This window comes from Dreissena polymorpha, chromosome 7, assembly GCF_020536995.1.
Source record: "Dreissena polymorpha isolate Duluth1 chromosome 7, UMN_Dpol_1.0, whole genome shotgun sequence".
In the NCBI taxonomy this organism is placed as follows: domain Eukaryota; kingdom Metazoa; phylum Mollusca; class Bivalvia; order Myida; family Dreissenidae; genus Dreissena; species Dreissena polymorpha.
The window spans coordinates 1,675,560-1,696,175 of NC_068361.1; the positions used below are offsets into that span (position 1 = coordinate 1,675,560).

At 34.8% G+C, this 20,616-nt stretch overlaps 1 protein-coding gene across 1 annotated transcript; it reads right to left on the minus strand.

Annotated features, from left to right (window-relative positions):
• Window positions 1–1,133: 1,133 nt before the first annotated feature.
• Window positions 1,134–16,729, minus strand: LOC127838122 (uncharacterized). Its single transcript, XM_052365695.1, has 11 exons — window positions 16,631–16,729; window positions 16,271–16,363; window positions 15,867–15,876; window positions 14,250–14,425; window positions 10,658–10,735; window positions 9,420–9,531; window positions 7,928–8,066; window positions 6,284–6,359; window positions 2,966–3,085; window positions 1,566–1,693; window positions 1,134–1,194 (listed from the first exon to the last, which is right to left on the minus strand). The coding sequence occupies exons 1-11, from the start codon at window positions 16,727–16,729 to the stop codon at window positions 1,134–1,136; spliced, it is 1,092 nt and encodes a 363-aa protein (XP_052221655.1).
• Window positions 16,730–20,616: the final 3,887 nt, after the last annotated feature.

Consider the following 20,616-nt stretch of genomic DNA (forward strand, 5'->3'; position numbering starts at 1 on the left):
TTGTCGCAACTAAAGCTGGAAAAATCTTGAGCTGGACCTTGGGTCCGAGTTAGGAATTGTTTTAAAGAATGGGCCTACTGCAAATTGTTCTCTCATGAAAGGGCCCATCGTACACTTTCCATCAATACGAAAGCAGATGTATTCTAGTGTTCTTGATAACAAGGGGATTAGCGCTATTGTACTCGAAAGTTGAGATAAGTCCTTAGGCATAGGCAGAGACGTCTCTGGCATAGGCCATGTTTTTTTATCGCCTTGTACACATCCACGATCAGTCAATTACACCTTGAGATTTTAAATGCTTCATCTATCGATGGTTGATGTATCACGTCTTTTAATTGGTCAATTAAAAGGATAATCAATAATAATTATAATAATTGTAAATATATAATCATATAAACTTGGATAATTATAATTTAAAATAAAAAGGTCCAGAAATTCACTTTTATTGATAATCCTTTTGATTGATAAATTAAAGAACAATTAAAATTCTTTAAGATGTTTGTTTTACCTAAGATTAGGAAATTAAAGTGAGTTTCTGTACCTTTTTATTTTAAAGTATAATGATCCAAGTTTGTATGATTATATATTTATGAGATATGACATAATACTGAATCCAAATACAGAGATATACTCATAGAAACAACATATGATATAATCACTCGGGGGCAAATGTCCATTTCTAAAATAAGCACTGGGGGCAAATGTCTAGATGCAAAATAAGCACTGGGGCTTTTGTCCTACCTGTCATTTCTACTAGGGGGCAATTGTCCAAATGTTCATTTTTTTCATGGGGGGGAGGCTTATGTCCTGGGGGGGGGGGGGCTTATGTCCGAATTCTTTCACAAGGATATTAATGTGAATTGTTAATTGTCATTAAAGTTTCGTTGTTAATGACACAAGGACATCATTCCATATGAAATATTTACATCTTAGTTTTTTCCAGCTTTATTTTTAATATGATTCTGTTTTATAAAATTGTATCCCAATTATGTTTTAAAATAGAAGCTTTGATAAAATAGCCTAAGCATGTTTGTTTGAGTTTTATTCTAAATATGTATTTGTTCTGAATGTGTTTATAATGTTAACGTTGTCTCTACATGTTTACATATCTGGGGCCCGACTTATCAAGATGCCTAACAGGCAATAGTGTACTTACCCGCAACACCACGGTTCGATCCTGAAACCAGATCGTTCCTGAAAACAGAATTTAATTACACGTAAATGTACATACATATAACAGTATACACAGGCACTCGGCATTAGCTCCTACACAGCAGCTACCCCCCTTTCCCCACCTGCTACACTATTACAAAACAATCAGCCGGGGGGAAAAATCTTACGCTTCGCTTATTAGATATGCCACAAGTGTGTATTACGTTCACTTATGCCTTAAATAAAACCTGCTTTTAGAGACTGCATATATATTATAGGATATAAATTGATCACATTAAGTGCTAAATGCAGTTAAATGGACTAGGCCGCAAGGGTATATTTAATATTCACACAAATATTCACTGAACATTTATTTCAAAATTAAAGGCCGAAATATTAGCGTGTATACCAACCCTGAAATCCAAGCAGCGTGATCATATGCTATTCCCATAGAGTTATAGGAAGCTATAAATGTCCTAAAGGCGTCCAGTCCAGCCTGCACTTGTATATCGTTATTGGCCGAAAATTGGAAATTGCTACCCTATAAAAACAAACACAACATCAAATCCACGGTAACGCTGCATTTATGTATGTAATTTAATTACAGATCTTGGACGAAATCATTACAAGAAAAATTCCAATAAAAACCGATTACTGTCTTAATGATTTATAGCAAAATAGTATTAATTTTACACTGCAAATTGAGAATGTAATATAAAGTACATGCACTTAATATAACAATTATACCATCTACTAAAATTCTATTTTTAGTAAAACATAACGCGCGGTAACTATAAATGGGAAAAATAGGCGGTTTGGGCCCCCCCCCCTCCACTAAGTCTGGCAAACATTTAATAAAGCATCATATCTTTTCAGTAGATAAGATTATACTAACAATGTTACATTGATTATATCGTTCAGAAAAAAACTGGCTTATACTTTTTTCGGCACATGCCTCCGGTGGGATTCTTACTCGATTGGCATACATACATTTCCTCCTCCAAGACTACTCCGTGAAAACTTCATGCTTAACGATTTTATTACTACCAATGATAACCGCGCCCGCTCAAAGTGTCCACGGGACAACTTGTTATAAATATAAAATATAAATAGAATATAATATGACACCCATGTAAAGCAACTACTTAATAAATTCTTATAAAAAGAACATCTTTTTCCAACAGTGTAATATTGTTAAATTAATTTTAATGTCATATATGAATAGCAATGTTTTTGTTTTTCTTTTGTTTTATTCTTAATCTTATAAATTAAACCCTTCGATGTCATGCCTGCGGTGTACCTCCCTAGATAACGTTTGATCGATTGCATAAATGTTTGTTAATGTTGCCACCAATTGTAATATAATGACATGCTTAAATTACTATAAATATGCTTATACCTATGTGTTACTTTAAAAAAAAATATTATTATTTAATTATTTTATTTAACCTTTACATAATGAAAAGCAATGGGCATGTTTGTAGGCGGGCGTTATTCGATCAAAACGTACGCTCTAACGTTCACAAATGTTCGACGTCTGTCCCTTAGTTGTTTAGCTATTTTACATGTATACCACACAAACTGGTAAATTCTTGTAATTTATTAACAAATGAAGCGAAACAGTAACATATATTTTATTGGCATGCATTTATAGTTGTTTTCTTCACTGTGTATTACGTATTGCACACTACCTACATGGGTCTTCGTCTATTAATAAATCATGCATTCTTTAAAAAGCGTACGGCACTATAGTGCCAATATAGCCCTCAAAGTTTATTTATCGGGGAAAGTAAATTCAATACTATACGGTTACCATCGCCGGAAACTGCACATCTACAAGCTGAACAGCGAAATTCTGCAAAGGTTCCGTTACAGTTCCTCGCGTGTATCCCACGCCCACGTATGTCTTCAATGTTTGGTACATAACAGTCATCTATTTATAAAACAAAACGAGTATTTTTACGGCAGCAAACTATTTTTACGAAAAAAGTGGATTAATAATATAATTATTAAATGACGAAAGTCCGTTTTATTTGGTGTTTGAGCAGTTTCATGAAAAACAAGTCCACACATCAATAACTTAATACTTTTGATCATGGGTATTCGTCGTTCAATTTATACACTTAAGAAAATGTATTATATTAGACCCTATAAACAGAGTGTTTGTCAAACAAAAGACTTGTGCCAATGTTGAGTATGACATTCAATAACTGCTTTTACATTTGAAATAATGACTATCATTTATTTAATGCTTTCCGGTGGTTTATAGAGAAATATCAGTGAATTAAAACTGATAATTTCACTGTTTCAAACAGTGAAAATTATCAGTGAGAATTATCGATAATTTTCATTGTTTACTGTGAAATGACGTCATTTTTTTGACGAAATGACGTCATTATCCCAGCAAAATTCGTTAGTTAAACTCTTGAACAATGTATATAAACTGTGAAAAATGCATTAAATAAAAAGAAAATTTGTTGGATTCGGTGGATTATCGACTTTAATTCACTCGTGATCATAGAAAACATATATTTTCACTCGTGGCTGCGCCACTCGTGAAAATATTATTTTCTATGATCACTCGTGAATTAAAATCGATAATCCACCGGATCCAACAAATATCCTCTATGAAAAATACATGAATTACTAATCAGACTCAACATTGTCATAATCTTGTGTATGCTTTCAGTTAAAGTATGAGATTTGAGTTGTTGTTTTTTCCAATGATACGTTAAGCAGTGAAAATATGAGACAAATCGCACCAATTACATCCGTCTACATGGGTTAGTTACTTTTCTCAAACATGAACATGAGTTCAAGACTCTCACGAAGACCAGTTCGCCCAAGGCAAGTGTTATATCAGACGCAGACGGTAATCCCCTTACCGAGAGTGTCAAAGCTCTAAACATATGGGGTGAATATTGTTGTGACCTTTACAAGTATACGCTTCAACCGGACTCCAGTCTCCTTCAGATCGATCCCAGACCAGAAGCGGAATATGCCTAAGGTAGAGGTGGAGGTAGTGCGTTTACCTAAGGCAGGACAATCTATGAGTGTGGACAACGTCATTTCCAAGCTGATGTAGCACGGAGGAGGCAACGACAGCATTGATGACACTTTACCAAAAGATCTGGGAGGAGAACAAGTGGCCCAAGAAGTGGACCCAGTCACTGGCCATACCCCTATCGAAAAAGGGAAACCTCAAGTTGTGCGAGAATTACCCCACCATCAGTCTAATCAGTCATCCCAGCTAGGTCATGTTACGCATCATCCTTAATCAATTGAAAAGTAAGGCCGAGGAACTGCTGGTCGAAGTGCAGGCTGGATTCAGAGCTCTTCGAAGCACAGTGGAACAGATCTCAACTGCAGAATCATAATTGAGAAACACCCGCAACACTACGTGACCTCTTCCACAACTTCCTTCATTGACTATAAAAAAAGCTTTCGACCACGTGTACCAGGCCTATGGTATATTATGAGAGGATTTAACATTGACTAAGGGCTGGTGCAACTCATTCAAGAATTCTACGAAAACGCCACCAGTGTAGTACTTCTCAACGGACATCAGGGGGGACTTCTTCAGGACATCAGGGATGCCTGCTCTCTCCCATCCTGTTCAATCCTTTCCTTGAGAAGATTATGCAGGACATCAGGGATGTCTGCTCTCTCCAATCCTGTTCAATCCTTTCATTGAGAAGATTATGCAGGACATCAGGGATGTCTGCGATTTCTGCTCTCTCCCATCCTGTTCAATCCTTTCCTTGAGAAGATTATGCAGGTCGTCAGGGATGTCTTCCATCTCCCATCCTGTTCAATGCTTTCCTTGAGAAGATAATACAGGAGACTCTCCATGACAACAACATCTCTATCTACATCGGTGGAAGACCCATCTCCAACTTGAGATTCGTATATGACATTGAACTTATGGGTGGCACCAGCAGTGAACTTGAAGATCTCACCAACTCTCTAAGTTGATCTCACCATGAAAGAGTAGGAGCATACGGGATGGAGGTTAGCACGGAGAAGTCAAAGATCATGGTGAACAGCACGACCAATACCAGTGCAGACATCTCCATGAACGGTGAGAAGCTAGAAGTGACCAGCTTCAAATACTTTGTTGCAATCCTGTCCAAGGATGGTACAAATACCGCTGAGGTCCGAATATGAATTGCCATGGCGACGGCAGCTTGACTGAATAGGTTTCGGACAAGCAGTTCCATAGGCTTCCCCGCCAAGTACAGGCTCTACAAGTCCCTCGTAGTCTCTATCCTACTTTGCGGCTTCGATACCTGGAGGCTTCACGTGGACACAGAATGCAAGATACAGACATATTAACATAAATGACTCAGACGACTGCATGTCTTCGGGGCCCACGAGCAACGATTACGTCCGTATCATGACTGCATCACTTGCCCCTACAGGCAACCGTCAAATGACGAAAGTTTGCTTTGTTTTGACACGTCACCAGGCACGACTCTCTGTGCAAATCTTTCTCCAGTGCACGATAGAGGGAGGACGACGTCGAGGCCGTCAGAAGTAAGCTGGATGGATAATGCAAAAGAGTGGACATCCCTTCCCAATGATGAATTACTTTTATCAACACACAGCATATATGACTGGAGGAGGATTTCTGTATCGTCGTCCCTCATTTCTCCCCAACGGCCAAACCGGTCAAGGGATTGATGATGATGATGATGATGATGATGATGATGATGATGATGATGATGGTGATGGTGATGGTGATGATGATGATGATGATGATGATGATGATGATGATGATGATGATAACGATGATGATGATGAACATGCGTTTTAAATATTCACAAACAGGTGTTTGCATTAGTCACTAACGCATACAATAAAAATATCAATTGTTGCTTCGGCGAATTATCAAATATTAATTTCACTCGTGGTAAAAAGGCATGTTCACACAAGGATGCGAAACTCGTACCCTGTTTTCTATAGAACCATTCGTTAGATAAAGTTCGATCATACACTGATATTAATATAATTCTATATATATTTAAGATTGACGATTGAACATCTTTTCAAAATTTAATAATTACGGTTATGTTACTGCACTAATCTCATTTAATCATTTGCGGTTTGTGACGACGGGTCCCGGACCTACCTCATTGACAACCAGCGTGAAGAATCTCTTTAAGTCTTCCCGTGCAGCGTTTTCATCGCTATTGAGTGGCATAAACCTGACAAAAACGTAAGTACTGAGTCACCACAGGTGGTTAGCGTGTGGCTATGATATTAATTAGTGAAAACATCATTTTGAATGATAAATAATCATATTATAACGAAAAATTAACTTTTCTGAAAAAAAATATTTCACTATCAAATATATATATAACAAGGTATGCAACTCAAAATCAGCCCAAAACGGGGTGCATCGCTTTGAACAGCCATATCTTCATCAATTTTGCAGCGATTTTCACGATCTCGGTCTTATTCAACGCAGAAATGAATTTCCTTTCTGGAAATGTATATGTCTTGCAATATTTTTACAAATGCTGGGTCAACTTTTAAGAAATAACACGATACACAACACGCATGACCCAGTTGACAGTGATCATGCTGTCTTTAAGACTGAAATCTTCACGGAGTAAAGGGCAACTTCCCTACAAAGTTCATGTAGTTCGATACCATAATTCAATAAAACGTATGAAAAAACATTATTACCGTTCTTGTCGTTACATTCTGCATCAAGACTAACTGTCCAGCGCCGTTTGAAACCTTTGTTTACATACATTTCAACTAACTGACATTTTAAACATACGAGTGATTTCATTGGTCCAATGCGGAGGTGTGTCTTTACAACTGGAGATTTCATTCATAAAGAATACATGATCACTGTCAACTGGGTCATGCGTGTTGTGTATCGTGTTATTTCTTAAAAGTTGACCCAGCATTTGTAAAAATATTGCAAGACATATACATTTCCAGAAAGGAAATTCATTTCTGCGTTGAATAAGACCGAGATCGTGAAAATCGCTGCACAATTGATGAAGATATGGCTGTTCAAAGCGATGCACCCCGTTATGGGGTGATTTTGAGTTGCATACCTTGTTATATATATATTTGATAGTGAAATATTTTTTTTCAGAAAAGTTAATTTTTCGTTATAATATGATTATTTATCATTCAAAATGATGTTTTCACTAATTAATATCATAGCCACACGCTAACCACCTGTGCTGAGTCACAGAATGTGTGTCTAGTCTTTGTATTTATTTATAATTCATGTGTGATGCTCGTTTATAAGATGGGTGAACTATACAACATGGAAGTTGCTAGTATATATGGTGGAAATCAACCAGCCGTAATTGTTTTCTGCGTTTATCGATACGATCACGTTGATCTAGATTTTAATATTAAATGATAGTTCAGAGGGAAATGGGTGGAAAATAGAAGGGTAAGCATTAAATAGCCATGACAAGTATTGTCTTTTGCTTTCCTGTGATTTTATGGAAAAAACGGTTATTTAAAACTGTTAACTTGCAGTTTGAAGCAATGAACTTTAATTGTGCAATAGCATGATTATTTTGACCTAATTGCCCAATTATTACAGAGCATTTTTACAATCAATCCCTTTAAATGTTAAAAACAGTAAATAGATGTCGGAGAAACTTAAAATAAAACGTTAAATTTGCTGGTTTAGACACTTGCTATATTCTTTAACCACTATTGACTCAGATAATGAATACGCTCGTGATTCCGACAATCTTGCTTTAATTTTGAGTAGATTAAAAAAAAAGTTACTTACTTATCAATAGCCGCTTTATCTATAAACAAAATAAGTTTGATGACAGCGGCCCCCGTCAGCTGGTCAGATAAAGCTCGTCTGATTCGTGGTTTTCTCAAAGGCAAAGTGTCGATGACTCGGTCGTCCGTGTTGTTTGCAACTAAATAATGATGTCAGAGCAGCGAATAATGAAATAAAAATGAGCAGCGCTATGTGAATACGGGGCTTATTGCATGTGCGTAAATATGTTCGTTCTAGATAAGTCTGTGCACTGCACACAGGCTAATCAGAGACGACACCTTTGGCTTTTGTATATCTTTTTTAATGATGTCTCTTCTTAGCTAAAATGCAGTCATACGTTAAGCACAGGCCAATCTAGGACGACACTTGCATTAAACCCCCTTTTCACAGAACGCGATTAAACTACACTGATTGTAATTAACGATACACATACGAGCAGCCTCAAGCAAAAGAAACAGTCAATGATTTTAACCAATATTTGACAAATGCTTTTAACAATACATTATGTCTATGTGATATTTTACACTTGATCAGAAAGGGAATTTGATTGTGTGTCCTAGTTTGCCGTTAGCGAACATCCCGCTATTGTAGTTAACAATCCATAACAATTTCGTGGGTCGTCTAAAAAAACACAGATGGCTGAAATCGTGAAGTTTGTAAATCGTTGAATGGATTCTATATTGTCAAATTTACGAGAGACTATATGACTAGACGCTTAGAACAACAAATCCTGCTTATAAAGATTACATTCACACTTGTTGAAAAGCTTCATGAAAATCACCACACTAGTCTACAAACAAATTCATGGTTTATAAACCATTTAAAAGTTTGTATATTCTAAACAGATAACGCAATATCCAACTATGTATTTTTGTAAGGAATAACAAGCCCTGTAAACCTCAATAATACATAATACCAGACATTGATATGAGCCGCATTCTGTGAAAATGGGGTTTAATGCACGTGCGTAAAGTGTCGTCCCATATTAGCCTGTGCACAGGCTAATCAGGGACGACATTTTCCGTCTAAATTTAAATTTTGCTTAGAAGAGACTTTCTTAAAACGAAAAATATCTTAAAAGCGGAGAGTGTCATCCCTGATTAGCCTGTGCCGACTGCACAGGCTAATCTGGGACGATACTTTACGCACATGCATTAAACCACTTTTTTACACAGAGCACGGCCCATATACATGATTTAAATGTTTATTCTAATTTTAATAATTTGATTTTTTCTGGGGCTTAACATATCAATTAAGAGATGTAATCCGGATCTTCACATCTTTGAAAAACAATATCGACTTTAGGTACAAACAACGCTGTCAAAGTGAATGCACCAATATTATTTTCGATCAGATAATTTTGAAATGGTATGTTGTTTTGCAATGAATTTTAATCAGCCAGAGTTGTTTATACCGGCAGGTTATTGTGGATATTGTTTTTCTTTCCAAACTCTAGCACATTTTGTCAATTTCAATCGAGCAGCTTGCTTACCTGGTGGAGGAGTTATGTAATCAGTGAACGCATCGGGATCCACCGAAAGTTCCAGAATTTTACCGTCTGCGTTGATGTAATCCAAGCTATCATTGTTGTGCAAAAGAGCGTACTGTGGAAGAAACATAAATGTTAAACATGGTTGAGCCAAAATATGTGGTTTATATATTTATATTTTCTTGATGATTTAACATAAATACATATAAATTTCCAATGATTAATTAGCGTCTTGTAACGCATTGTAATTATGTTTGTTAATGTCATAAAATCACTGATTTGATAATATTACTAATTGATTTTTTTATTAGTGTTTGGTGAATCCATACACTCTTAATCCCTATCTTCATTTCCTTGACCCGTCTGGTCGTTCGGGGGGGGGGGGGGGGGGGGGGGGGGGATGAAGGACGACGACACAGACGCAGAAGCAGTGATGGGTAAAATTTTAGTCATCGCTCGGTAGTATCACCAGATTCACAAACCGTAATAAATTAAATACACTTTACACTATAGAGTAAATATTCGGCTTTCATTATGTTAAACATTTGATCAAGCACATATGCTCATATGTTACTTGTAAATGTAAAGTTTAAGAGACCATCATTCAACGGGCTTCAACGGGGCATCTCCTTTACGAAATATGAATTTAACGAAAATATGACGTCATAAATAACGGATACTTTAAATAGTAAATGTATATGCATTTCAATATAAAGTACATTTTATAATGTGTGGCTTCTTTGTTGTGCACTTTTTTAATTTCCAAGTCTACAATGAATCCACAGGTTGGAACGGAATATTTAATATGAGTTCTAGCGCAGTAGCTTAAATTGATTTATACCGCCATATCGTCTGATTGTTCTAAGTTTGAGTACGCCATTCCTGTGTTGTTGTTTTTCTGACTTTCATCTTATTTGTATTAATCACTTGTGAATGTTGTTTTAGTGTATTTTGTATTATTCTATATTTGATAAACGTAATAAAATAATATGCTATACTGAAATGGATTTTTGTATAAAAAAGACTAAAATAAAGCCGGAATCCAGTTGTTCTTGCCATAGTCTTTTTAAAAATGACTCCAATATTATATTATTTAAAATAATGAAAGGTCTAACGATGTTTATAAAGCGAAGAAACATAAATCCCTATGCGAGTTCTTTCATTGCGTTTTCACCGTACCTAACAAACTATACGCCGCGATCAAGTACCCTTGCTTCAGTATAACAACCAATTGTACTTACAGAAATCACTTTTCCGTCCGACAGGACTTCTTCTCTGTATATCATGTCTTCTGTTGAAGACATATACAGGGCTGTTGCCTGGAATAAACAAGTTATGAATTTAATCCATGTACCTTATTATTTGCATTTATATTATTTATATTTTAGAGAAACGAATATGAAACTTACATAAATTAAGTCTAAATGTGTAAAAGGGCCAAAATAGTTCACAATATTGCCCCCTACACTTCTGGAAAACAGTTTGACCGTTCGCATATTCCCAAATATTTTTTATAACCTTATTTAAATAAAAGATATATCATCGTTCATAATTACATTATTATTAAATAAAAGAAAATCAGCTGATAATACAACTACTAAAAATGGTAATACTACTTTTACTAATAATGAAAATAATAATGATAATAATAATAATAATAATAATAATAATAATAATAATAATAATAATAATAATAATAATAATAATAATAATAATAATAATAATAATTAATAAATAAATAATAATTATCGTAATAATAATACTAAGAGTAATAATAATAATAACAATAATAATAATAATAATAATAATAATAATAATAATAATAATAATAATAATAAAACACAAAAAATCAACCGCTGGTTTGAACAAAGTAACTAACATACCTTATTATAATTGATGTATTTAAGCTGATAATAAAATCATAAATGTTAACACTTATCAACCTATCAACTTATTTAATTGCAATTAGTTTGCAAAGCATCAAAGGGCATCGGAATTTTCAGTGTGAAAGGCACTCAATGAAGTTACATGGAACGATTTTTTTTCTACTGTAAATATTAATTTATTGGCCGATTATTTTCAACAAAATAGAAAAAGATACTGGTATAACCATTATCTATGATGTTGTGTTATAACCCCCAAATAACCATTATCTATGATTTTGTGTTGTAACCCCCAAACATTTCATAGTTCATTTTATTAACATTGATTTCCTTTTTTTACTGGAATCCGTGTGCAGTTTTTATAAATGGAACAGAACTGTGTAGGTTACAAAATAATTGCTTTATCTTGTAAGCGTAATTTCATATTTTTCTCAACTTCAAGGGTAGATGATTCTGAATTCTTACGTTGTTCATTTACGATAGGGGTTGAGTACTCATTGATATGAAAACACTGTAAACGTTTGAAAAAAAATTGAATGAAAACTGTAAATTGCATAAGAATCTGCATTTCATAATACTTTGAAATTCAGTAAAAGATCATAATAGATTTATTGCTCCGATATTCATCATTTTCAATAGGATTCGAGTAATACTGATATAAAAACACTTAACAAGTTCGGAAAGATTCAGACGAAAGTTGTGAAATCTTAAACAAATGGAAATTGTTTATTTTGTCAAATTTAATAGAAAAAAATCTGGACTTATTGTCCCGATGTTTCTCATTTTAAATGAGGTAAAAATGCTCATTGATATGAAGACACTGTAAGTTTGGAAAGAATCTGATGAAAAATGTTGACATAATCACCTAACCAAGCAGTTTTTTTCACTTTTATTTTTAAATTCAATGAGAAATAATTCTGGACTTATGGTCCGATATTGCTCGTATAGAGTTTGGGTTGGGTCCTCATTGATAAAAAAACCTGTGCATGTTTGGGAACAATCGGATGAAAATTTTGGACTTCGAACAAGGATTTCAAAATTTCTCAAATTCTAAGGAAGATAACTATGGACGTAATGGTCGGATAATTCTAAAGGGTCCATACCACCATATAGTAATACGTGTCGCGCTTCGCGCTCTATATGTGGTTCTTAAAAAACAAACTCCGAGAAGTGCTTGACTCTAGGGAAACGGGTTGCTGGGACACAGCTCCTCCTTGATAAACGGCTGCTTCATTTATCGCAACTCATTGTTACAATCAATAATAGACAACCATAAAAATACACGGATAATAGATGTGTTGTTTGTATTTATTTGTTAATATAAAAACACGTGTATTTTTTATAAGATATTTAAGTGATGTAAGAAATTTAAATTAACGTTGTCACCACGTTGCATCCATTAATTTTAATAAAATGTCCAATTGTAGTAAAATGGATTTTAAAATGTCTACATAAAATAAAGCTTTATTATATTTATTAACCTGACTGAAAAATTGTCAGCCGCCGAACTGTTCCGTTCGTGCCGGAACCCGGGATCGAACCGGTGGCCTTTAGATGACTGTTGCGTTAACAATTTCAGTCTAACGCTCTCCCAACTGAGCTATTCCAGCTGACATTCACATATTTGGTGTAGTTGTGTATACCGATCGTTATTATATGTCTTTTAATAAACTTATGCATTGTACGTTTTCGTACCACTACGCCTTCCAATAAACTTGCTTGCGCGATAGGTCGTCAAATATCGTTCTACATTGATTCTCCACTAAATAAGCAAATTAGAAAAACCACAAAATAAATATATTTTGATTATGTTTTGTTTTTATACAAAACATCATTTGTTTTTATACAAAACCAGAAAGTTTCGCGTATTTGCCCAGTCCCTGTGATCTTTCCCCTGTGATCAGTTGTTGATCAGTTATTAATTAAAACATTAGCTTTGCATTATTGGCAATAAATGTTGTAATAAATATAATAGGCACACATGCAGTACTTATTTACACTTATGTACACATAAAAAAACAACACTATGAAAGATATTCTTTAAAAAAAAATATATACATTGATCCATAAAATAACTTCTCCTCCCATATGCTAAAAATGCATTACATACTAGTCGCCGCATTCCAGTGCGACGCCAATTGTTGTATTGACGCCTGCTTTAAAAAATACTGATATACAATTACAAACGACTTATTCGTATAAGCATAACTTTTATTCGCATTTTTATTACTTTTAGGATTATAGCCTTTTAAATATTGTCTGTATTATTGTTTGTCTTGTTAAATACTAAATATTTTCCAATTGTCCATTTTTTTCAAACTAATTAAACAAATCTTACTAACAACGGTATATTTATGTTTTTGTAAGTGTTAAATGCGTGTTAAATGCGCATTTTAAAAGTAATTCTGTAAATTTATTAAGTTATTAAGTGTAACGATTTGTTTCAGCACTTAAAATTACGTTTTCATTGTTTCGGTTTAATTAAACTATTTTGTACATCGCTCCCCGTGAAAATGAAAGTCTCATTTGGATTGAGATTTTTATCAAATGCCCTATAACATAGCTTGGCATAAATGCCAATATTTGTGGGACTTGTTCAAAATGACAATGAAAACATGTCTTGTATTAAAAAAGAATGTATGCAATATAATCAAAAAAGCAAAATAACTCCCCTGACTAACACAAATGTAAACATAAAATATGTTCGTTTACTTAAAATTATCAATTCAAATCAAACAAATTATTATTTTTTTTTTTACATTTTTAAGCTTTTTCATCGATTATTTTCCAAAACTAGTTTTCTTGCATAGGGTTTAAAGTTTTAAACAGCATTTATGCATGCATGGGGAAGTAGTTACGAGTAAGCTTTTGCTCCTTATGATCCCGGCCTCAATTCCAAGCACAGCTACATTGTTAAGTAATAGATTACAATAAATAATTTGCGACTTACCAAAATGTTACCGCTGACGTTCTGTTCTGGGATGTATTGACGCTTAAGCGTTTTCCTCATGTTTGACATTCCATCTCGGATAACGTCTAACGCAATATTCTCTTTGAAGACAACTGTATCGCCAGATTTCTGTTGACTTCTTCCCGAATTAACGATGTGTCCATGGAACGTTCTCGCTGAAAATGAAAATAATCAAAATTTAAACTAACTTAACCATCACAATACATCTATGTACAAAATCAAACTTGCGATAAATATATTAGTTGTATTTCTGGAAAATATTAATGTGTATTCCACAAGCAACTCTTGTAAGCGTTGTACCTGGCGGTGCTCTAAGGACAGCGCAATGTTGTCCGTGACCAAACAACCACACCAGTAGCAACATATACGGAAGTCCCATCTATCCAGTCTCAGTATCAGAACGAAATGAGAATAATAATTTACATTGCGTACGACTTTCTTATGTAGTAAAGCAAATCCGTGTTAATTAACTGACAAATGCAGCACACGGATATGAAAGTTCCCGCGGCTATTTGTTATAAAACAACAATTCTATTTTTGGAAGTCAAACACTTACGACAACGAGATCGCAAAATTTGATGAAAAACTCAATAATGGAAGATGAGTAACCTGTTAAACGCTTATTATTGTGCCGTCGTGCAAGTGCAAGGACAAGTAGTATGAGTTTTAAGCGACTATTCAGTCACATATTCTTTTCAAAGCAAATTTGATATATTCAACCAGCATTGATCAATATAATAGATTATCTATGTAATGACGTGTAATTTACGATTCCACCAAGTGTATAACGTTATACAAAATCACATTCTTAAAAACTAATATAATTAGTGTATTTTCAACATTATCAATGTGTTTCGGTTCTTTAAATGGTATGCTCACAGATCGGCAAAATGACAATATAACATCTTAAAAGGGAAAGAATCCAATATGAATAAAAAAGCCAGTCATGTTTTAACTATTTAACTATTTCTGTTGATATTATGATTATAATATTTAGACACATTTTTAATAATTAAAACTTATTCTTTAATTTTGAAAAAAAAATTACATGCGGTTTTGCAAGAATACGAAAATATTTGAAATAGTAACTTTTAGATACAATTATGAACTCTACATCGTTGCAAATTTGCCACGAAAGATGTTACTCAAGCGTTGCTGTAGGACAAAATGGTGTGTATCAAAAGAAAACAAACTTTTAAACACACCAAACTTGAAAGCATTTTTGTAATATTGAACTGTTTTCGGTTTTAAACTGGGTAATTGCAATTGGGGTGTATGGAGTGTTCATTCAGCCTAGAGATAGTACAATGCATCATAGACAAAGTCCCGAAGAAAGACATCTTCATCGTCCAAGTACAGAAGATTTGACATACGAAACACCAACGACAGAGGGCTGAGATTTATTGAGTTCACGAGAAGACACCAACTCACCCTACCCAACAAGCTGCACCCACACAAACCGTTTAGATCATTGATCTGTCATACTCCAAAATTGGAAGAAAACAACCCGCAACGTTTCGATGCCAGCATCAAAAAGGCAAACGCAAGAACGCATGCAGTCGCAGACATCGGAAGTGACAACGACTTAGTGCTCACCATCATCAAGCTGAAGTTAAAGAACAAGCGCATCACCATGAACCCTCGCATTAGATTTTACGTGGATAAGTTGAACGATCCAGAGATTGCAGTCGCATTAAGAAGGGTGGCAAGTTTACGGCCCTGAACATCCTAGACAGTGACATCGAAACCATCACTGACAACATCAAGGAAGTCCGGCTGTAATCGCCTCTCTTGTGAGAGAGAGAAGGGGCCGTTGTTTACGATTGAGATCATAAACTTCTGCGACAAAAGAAGAGAGGAGCTAGTCATAAAGCTATGACTTTAGTACATTAAACCAAAAAGCGAACAGCGGGGTGAGAAAACAAGATGAAAGAGACCCAGTAGGAGTGGATGGAGGAGTAATGCAAAGAGATGATCACAGGCAGAAGTGAAAGGCTTACATCACCATCAAGACCCCCACGAAGACCCGTCAGCCCAAGCCCAGTTTTATAGCGGACACTAACGGGAACCTCCTGACCGAGAATGCCGTAGGCCTTGACATGTAGACTGAATACTACAGCGACCTCTATAACTACCGGCTCTAACCTGATTCAAGTCTCCATCAGAACGATCCCAGATCCGAAGCGGACACTTTAAGTCCGCCCATAGTAGTGGCAGATTCCTTTAGAAGTTAACGTAGGAGACCATCCATGACATTACATTTCGATCTCCATATGTAGCAGGCACATCTCTAACTTGCAATTCGCTTATGACATTAACCTAATGGATGGCAGTGGACTCAGTAAACTTCAAGAACTTACCAACATACTTAATGAAATAGCAAGATCATACGGGAAGGATTTCTTCACATAAAAGTCGAAGACCAAGGTGTGCAGCAAGAACAACATGAGTGCATACATCGATATAAGCGGCGACTAGATGGAAGGGGTAATAAGCTTCAAGTTCTCTGGAGCAACGCTGTTTAAGGATGGCACCAGTATCGCTGGGGTCCGACCAAAAATTGCCATGGCGACTTCAGTTATGGCTAGACTGAGCAGGTTGTGGAAAAGCAACTTCTCCACCAAGTACAGGCTCTACATGTCCCTCGTTGTCTGAATCCTACCGTACGGTTGGGAGACCTTGACGCTTCACGTTGAAACATAACATAGACTACAGTCTTTTGAATAAAAATGTCTCCGAAGTTAAGTCCGATATTTACTACTCCCTCAAATGTCGGCGTCGGTTTTTGCGTAATGTGCTTTTTAAGGTAAACGTGCATACACTCCATGTAACGATTTCTATCACATGTATTAATTTAAAATTTTGCACATGTGTCTACATGTGCACAATAACCTCTATTGTGTAAGGTCACTAATCCAATTTCATGTATCCGACCTTCCAAAAAGCAGATTTATGCTCCCCCTTTAAACTAAGAAATTTCATTATGGTGAAATGCAACGACTTAATATCACGTTTTCAATACGGGTCCATTGAGTGAGATAACTTTCCATGTTCGAGAACTCAGAAATTTAGCAGAATTGTGTTCTTGTCTGTATCTAGAAAATTGATAAACGGGTAAAATTTCCATAGCACCGTTTCCACTATACAAATTCAGTTGAAACTTCACAAATGTGTTTCGGACATCTTGTGGAGTCACTGGCCAAAGGCGATAAATGCCACTTAAAATCAATCAGAACGAGGTACTTTTTGTATGTACACAACCATTTTGAACATTTAACTTTTGCGTGGAATATCTCATTATCTCTATATTTACTCAAAAGATATTGTAATAAAACAAGATTGTTCTGATCATTAACTAACCAACCCTATAACGTATTTGACGCTAAAATTGCACTTTTGGCTTAAATAGTGTAGTATTCCCAGAAAACCTAATTGCAAAACACTACAATCGTGTTTGTATACATGTTTGAGTATTATATCTTATTTTTGTGTCACAATATTGTAATGGATCACCAATGTTTTACATCACTGTGCTCTTTTTTTATTTATTGCTTGCGAAATATTGTTTTATGAAACATAAAAAATGTAAAATGATGTGCCTTTGAACGGCTGTATGTGCTCTCTAAATATTGAGTTTGGCATATTAATTAAATTGTATATTATGTTTACTATGCAGGTTTCAATAATACATTGCTTCATTGCTTTCTGTTCAATGATATATTGTTATCTTAATGACTTACACACAATGCCTGACTCTAAATTAGGGGCGTGTTTGTTCGAATACTATAATTGCGACATACAGTTTATGCGGATAAATCTCAAAATTCATTCCTTCAATCAGTAAGGACAGAGGTCAGCTACTGACACACGTGTTTACACCATGAAAAGTGGGCCTCTTTAATGCGATGCATTTTCTAGTGAAAAGTGTGATTTTTCCAGTACATCCTGAAATATAACATGTTCACAAGTTGTTGTCATTGGACGGTGGGCGTCAGTATATTATAAATTACAAGATCAAAACAAAAAAGAAAAATGTTGTTTCAAATGTCATTCCTTTCACATACCGCTTACTTCTAACAACACGATTCTGTACTCTTCTTTTGATTTCTGTATATATGTTTCGGTTGCATTCATGGTCATGGAACCTATGTAAACATGTGTTTCTTACACGTGTATTAATGTACTTTAGACGTTTTGAAATTTGAATTGAGATCGATGTGATGAAGATGTGAAACTAGATGTACGTTATACAATTATTTATCGTTAAATTTAAACGTTTATAGTTAACATTGTTGATAGTTTACTCAAATCATATCGCAATTAAAAAAAAAACAGTAATACTATTATATAACAAAGTCATTATAAATAAGCCTTTTACTTATTGTTACATCATTAACATAAAATTTTTAGTGATGCAATGACTGAAGCCTCTAGTTCCTCGAAACAAACCTGACTACCAAATGATTCGTAATGTTTGAATAGCTCACGTGGAAAAACTTTTTATTCTTTTGTTCTGATAACCTCAAGTGTTAAAAACTAACTATTGTTTTCAAGGACAGTGAATAATTAATTTATTTGTCAATTGCGTTGCTCTGCTTGTTTAATGTTTTGTCATTTTATATATAATAGTTGCATTTAACGAACTTTGATGTAGATATATATAGTAAATGCAACATATTATCCAAAATGTTCATTAATAGTAACATTAATGTATTAATTATTTCACAATACCAGTGAGAAAATGTCATTTTATAGGTGTTACGGGTGTACATAAAATATTGATGCTTGTTCCGCATGTTCCTTCTGATGTTCAACGGAATAGCTTAAAATATTCAAATTTCATACCCGATTTATTCGATGAAAGTTTAACTTGCTGCTCAGCATGGGCTGATTAATCGTTTTTTAAGGATGGGCTTGATTTTGACATAATGAAAAACCCAGTTGACTGAGTTTAAGGTACAAATTTATCAAAACAAGTTACGCATTCATTACAAATGTTAACGACGTTACATATGCTTTTGATGTGACAATCAGCTCTTTCTTGATGTTAGGAGTGGCGACATCAATAAAACTGTTAAACGATATTATATTAAGGCAGGTAATAAAACATATTTTATATTTGAAAGGTTGTTTTGCACTTATGTAGACAATATACATGTAGTGACACCACGTTTGAAAGGCATGTGTCAAACGGCCATTTGAAATTTAATTGTTGAAAAACATTGTTGTGCGACGTTGTCGATTTCATTGATATCAATTACTTTCAATATATAATTTTCGAAATAGTCAACGCGTGTTAACAGTTTTTCAGACACTATAACCCCACAATTACCACAACATTGTAAAGGCTACAGTGCGAATTTCAGAAACAGCTAGTGTGCCTGATGACAGATTTGCTTTGCGAGAATCCCTCTATTTTGTACAGGACCTCTCGGACCTCTCTTCAACCGTGTACCTATGTTTCCTGGCATTTGAACGGGCCCGAAATGAAGTCAAATTATCAAATGTAAAATTCTTAATTCTAATCGCCTTACAGATATATTCAAGTTTAAAAAGTGTTGGGTTTGAAAAGGCTTCACGTGTATACATCAACGCGTCTATTCAAGTAAGATAATAACAACTTAATTACGTGGAATTGTCTTTCTTTCACTATATCAAAAACGTGTCTCATGGTACCGTGCAAAAAATAAAGGATCGCCGCCTCTCTATCAAGTCTTTATAGTCGGCGGAGCCTACTGTTTACAAAAAATCGAGGGGATGTTGTATAAATCACATGTATGTGCTCGCCTTTGGTTGCGGGCAACGCAGTACTTGTTTCCAATGCGTAGCATCGACTGGACAGTATATTACAACCATGTAATGTTTACGCAAGAAAAGGGAGATGTGCCTACAATACGAATAAATGTGCTAAAATGTCATTAATTTTACCGACTAAACAGCTGTCTTATTTGAACAGATTCGAGAATTCCTAACATTATTAAATATACAAATTTGGGAATAATCAGTAACGAAATTATAACAGTCATCTTTCATCAATTTTTTCTAAGAAATTATACGACTGTCTCGAAAGAAAATACATTATTAAACAAGACATTGCCCGTCGCTTCTGTCTTACGCACATCCAAGGGTGACGGGTAAATAAGTATCAACAATAGAAAAATCATAACATCATAAATCACACTCGACCAAAATTATCGTAGATATAAATACAAATAAATCGTTGTCAACACGCGAACATTTATTTCGTACATATAAAAGCGGTTACGTGTTGTCATCACTCGACCAAGGATACCGTATATATACATACAGATAAATTGTTGTCAACACGCGAGCAACGATATCGTAC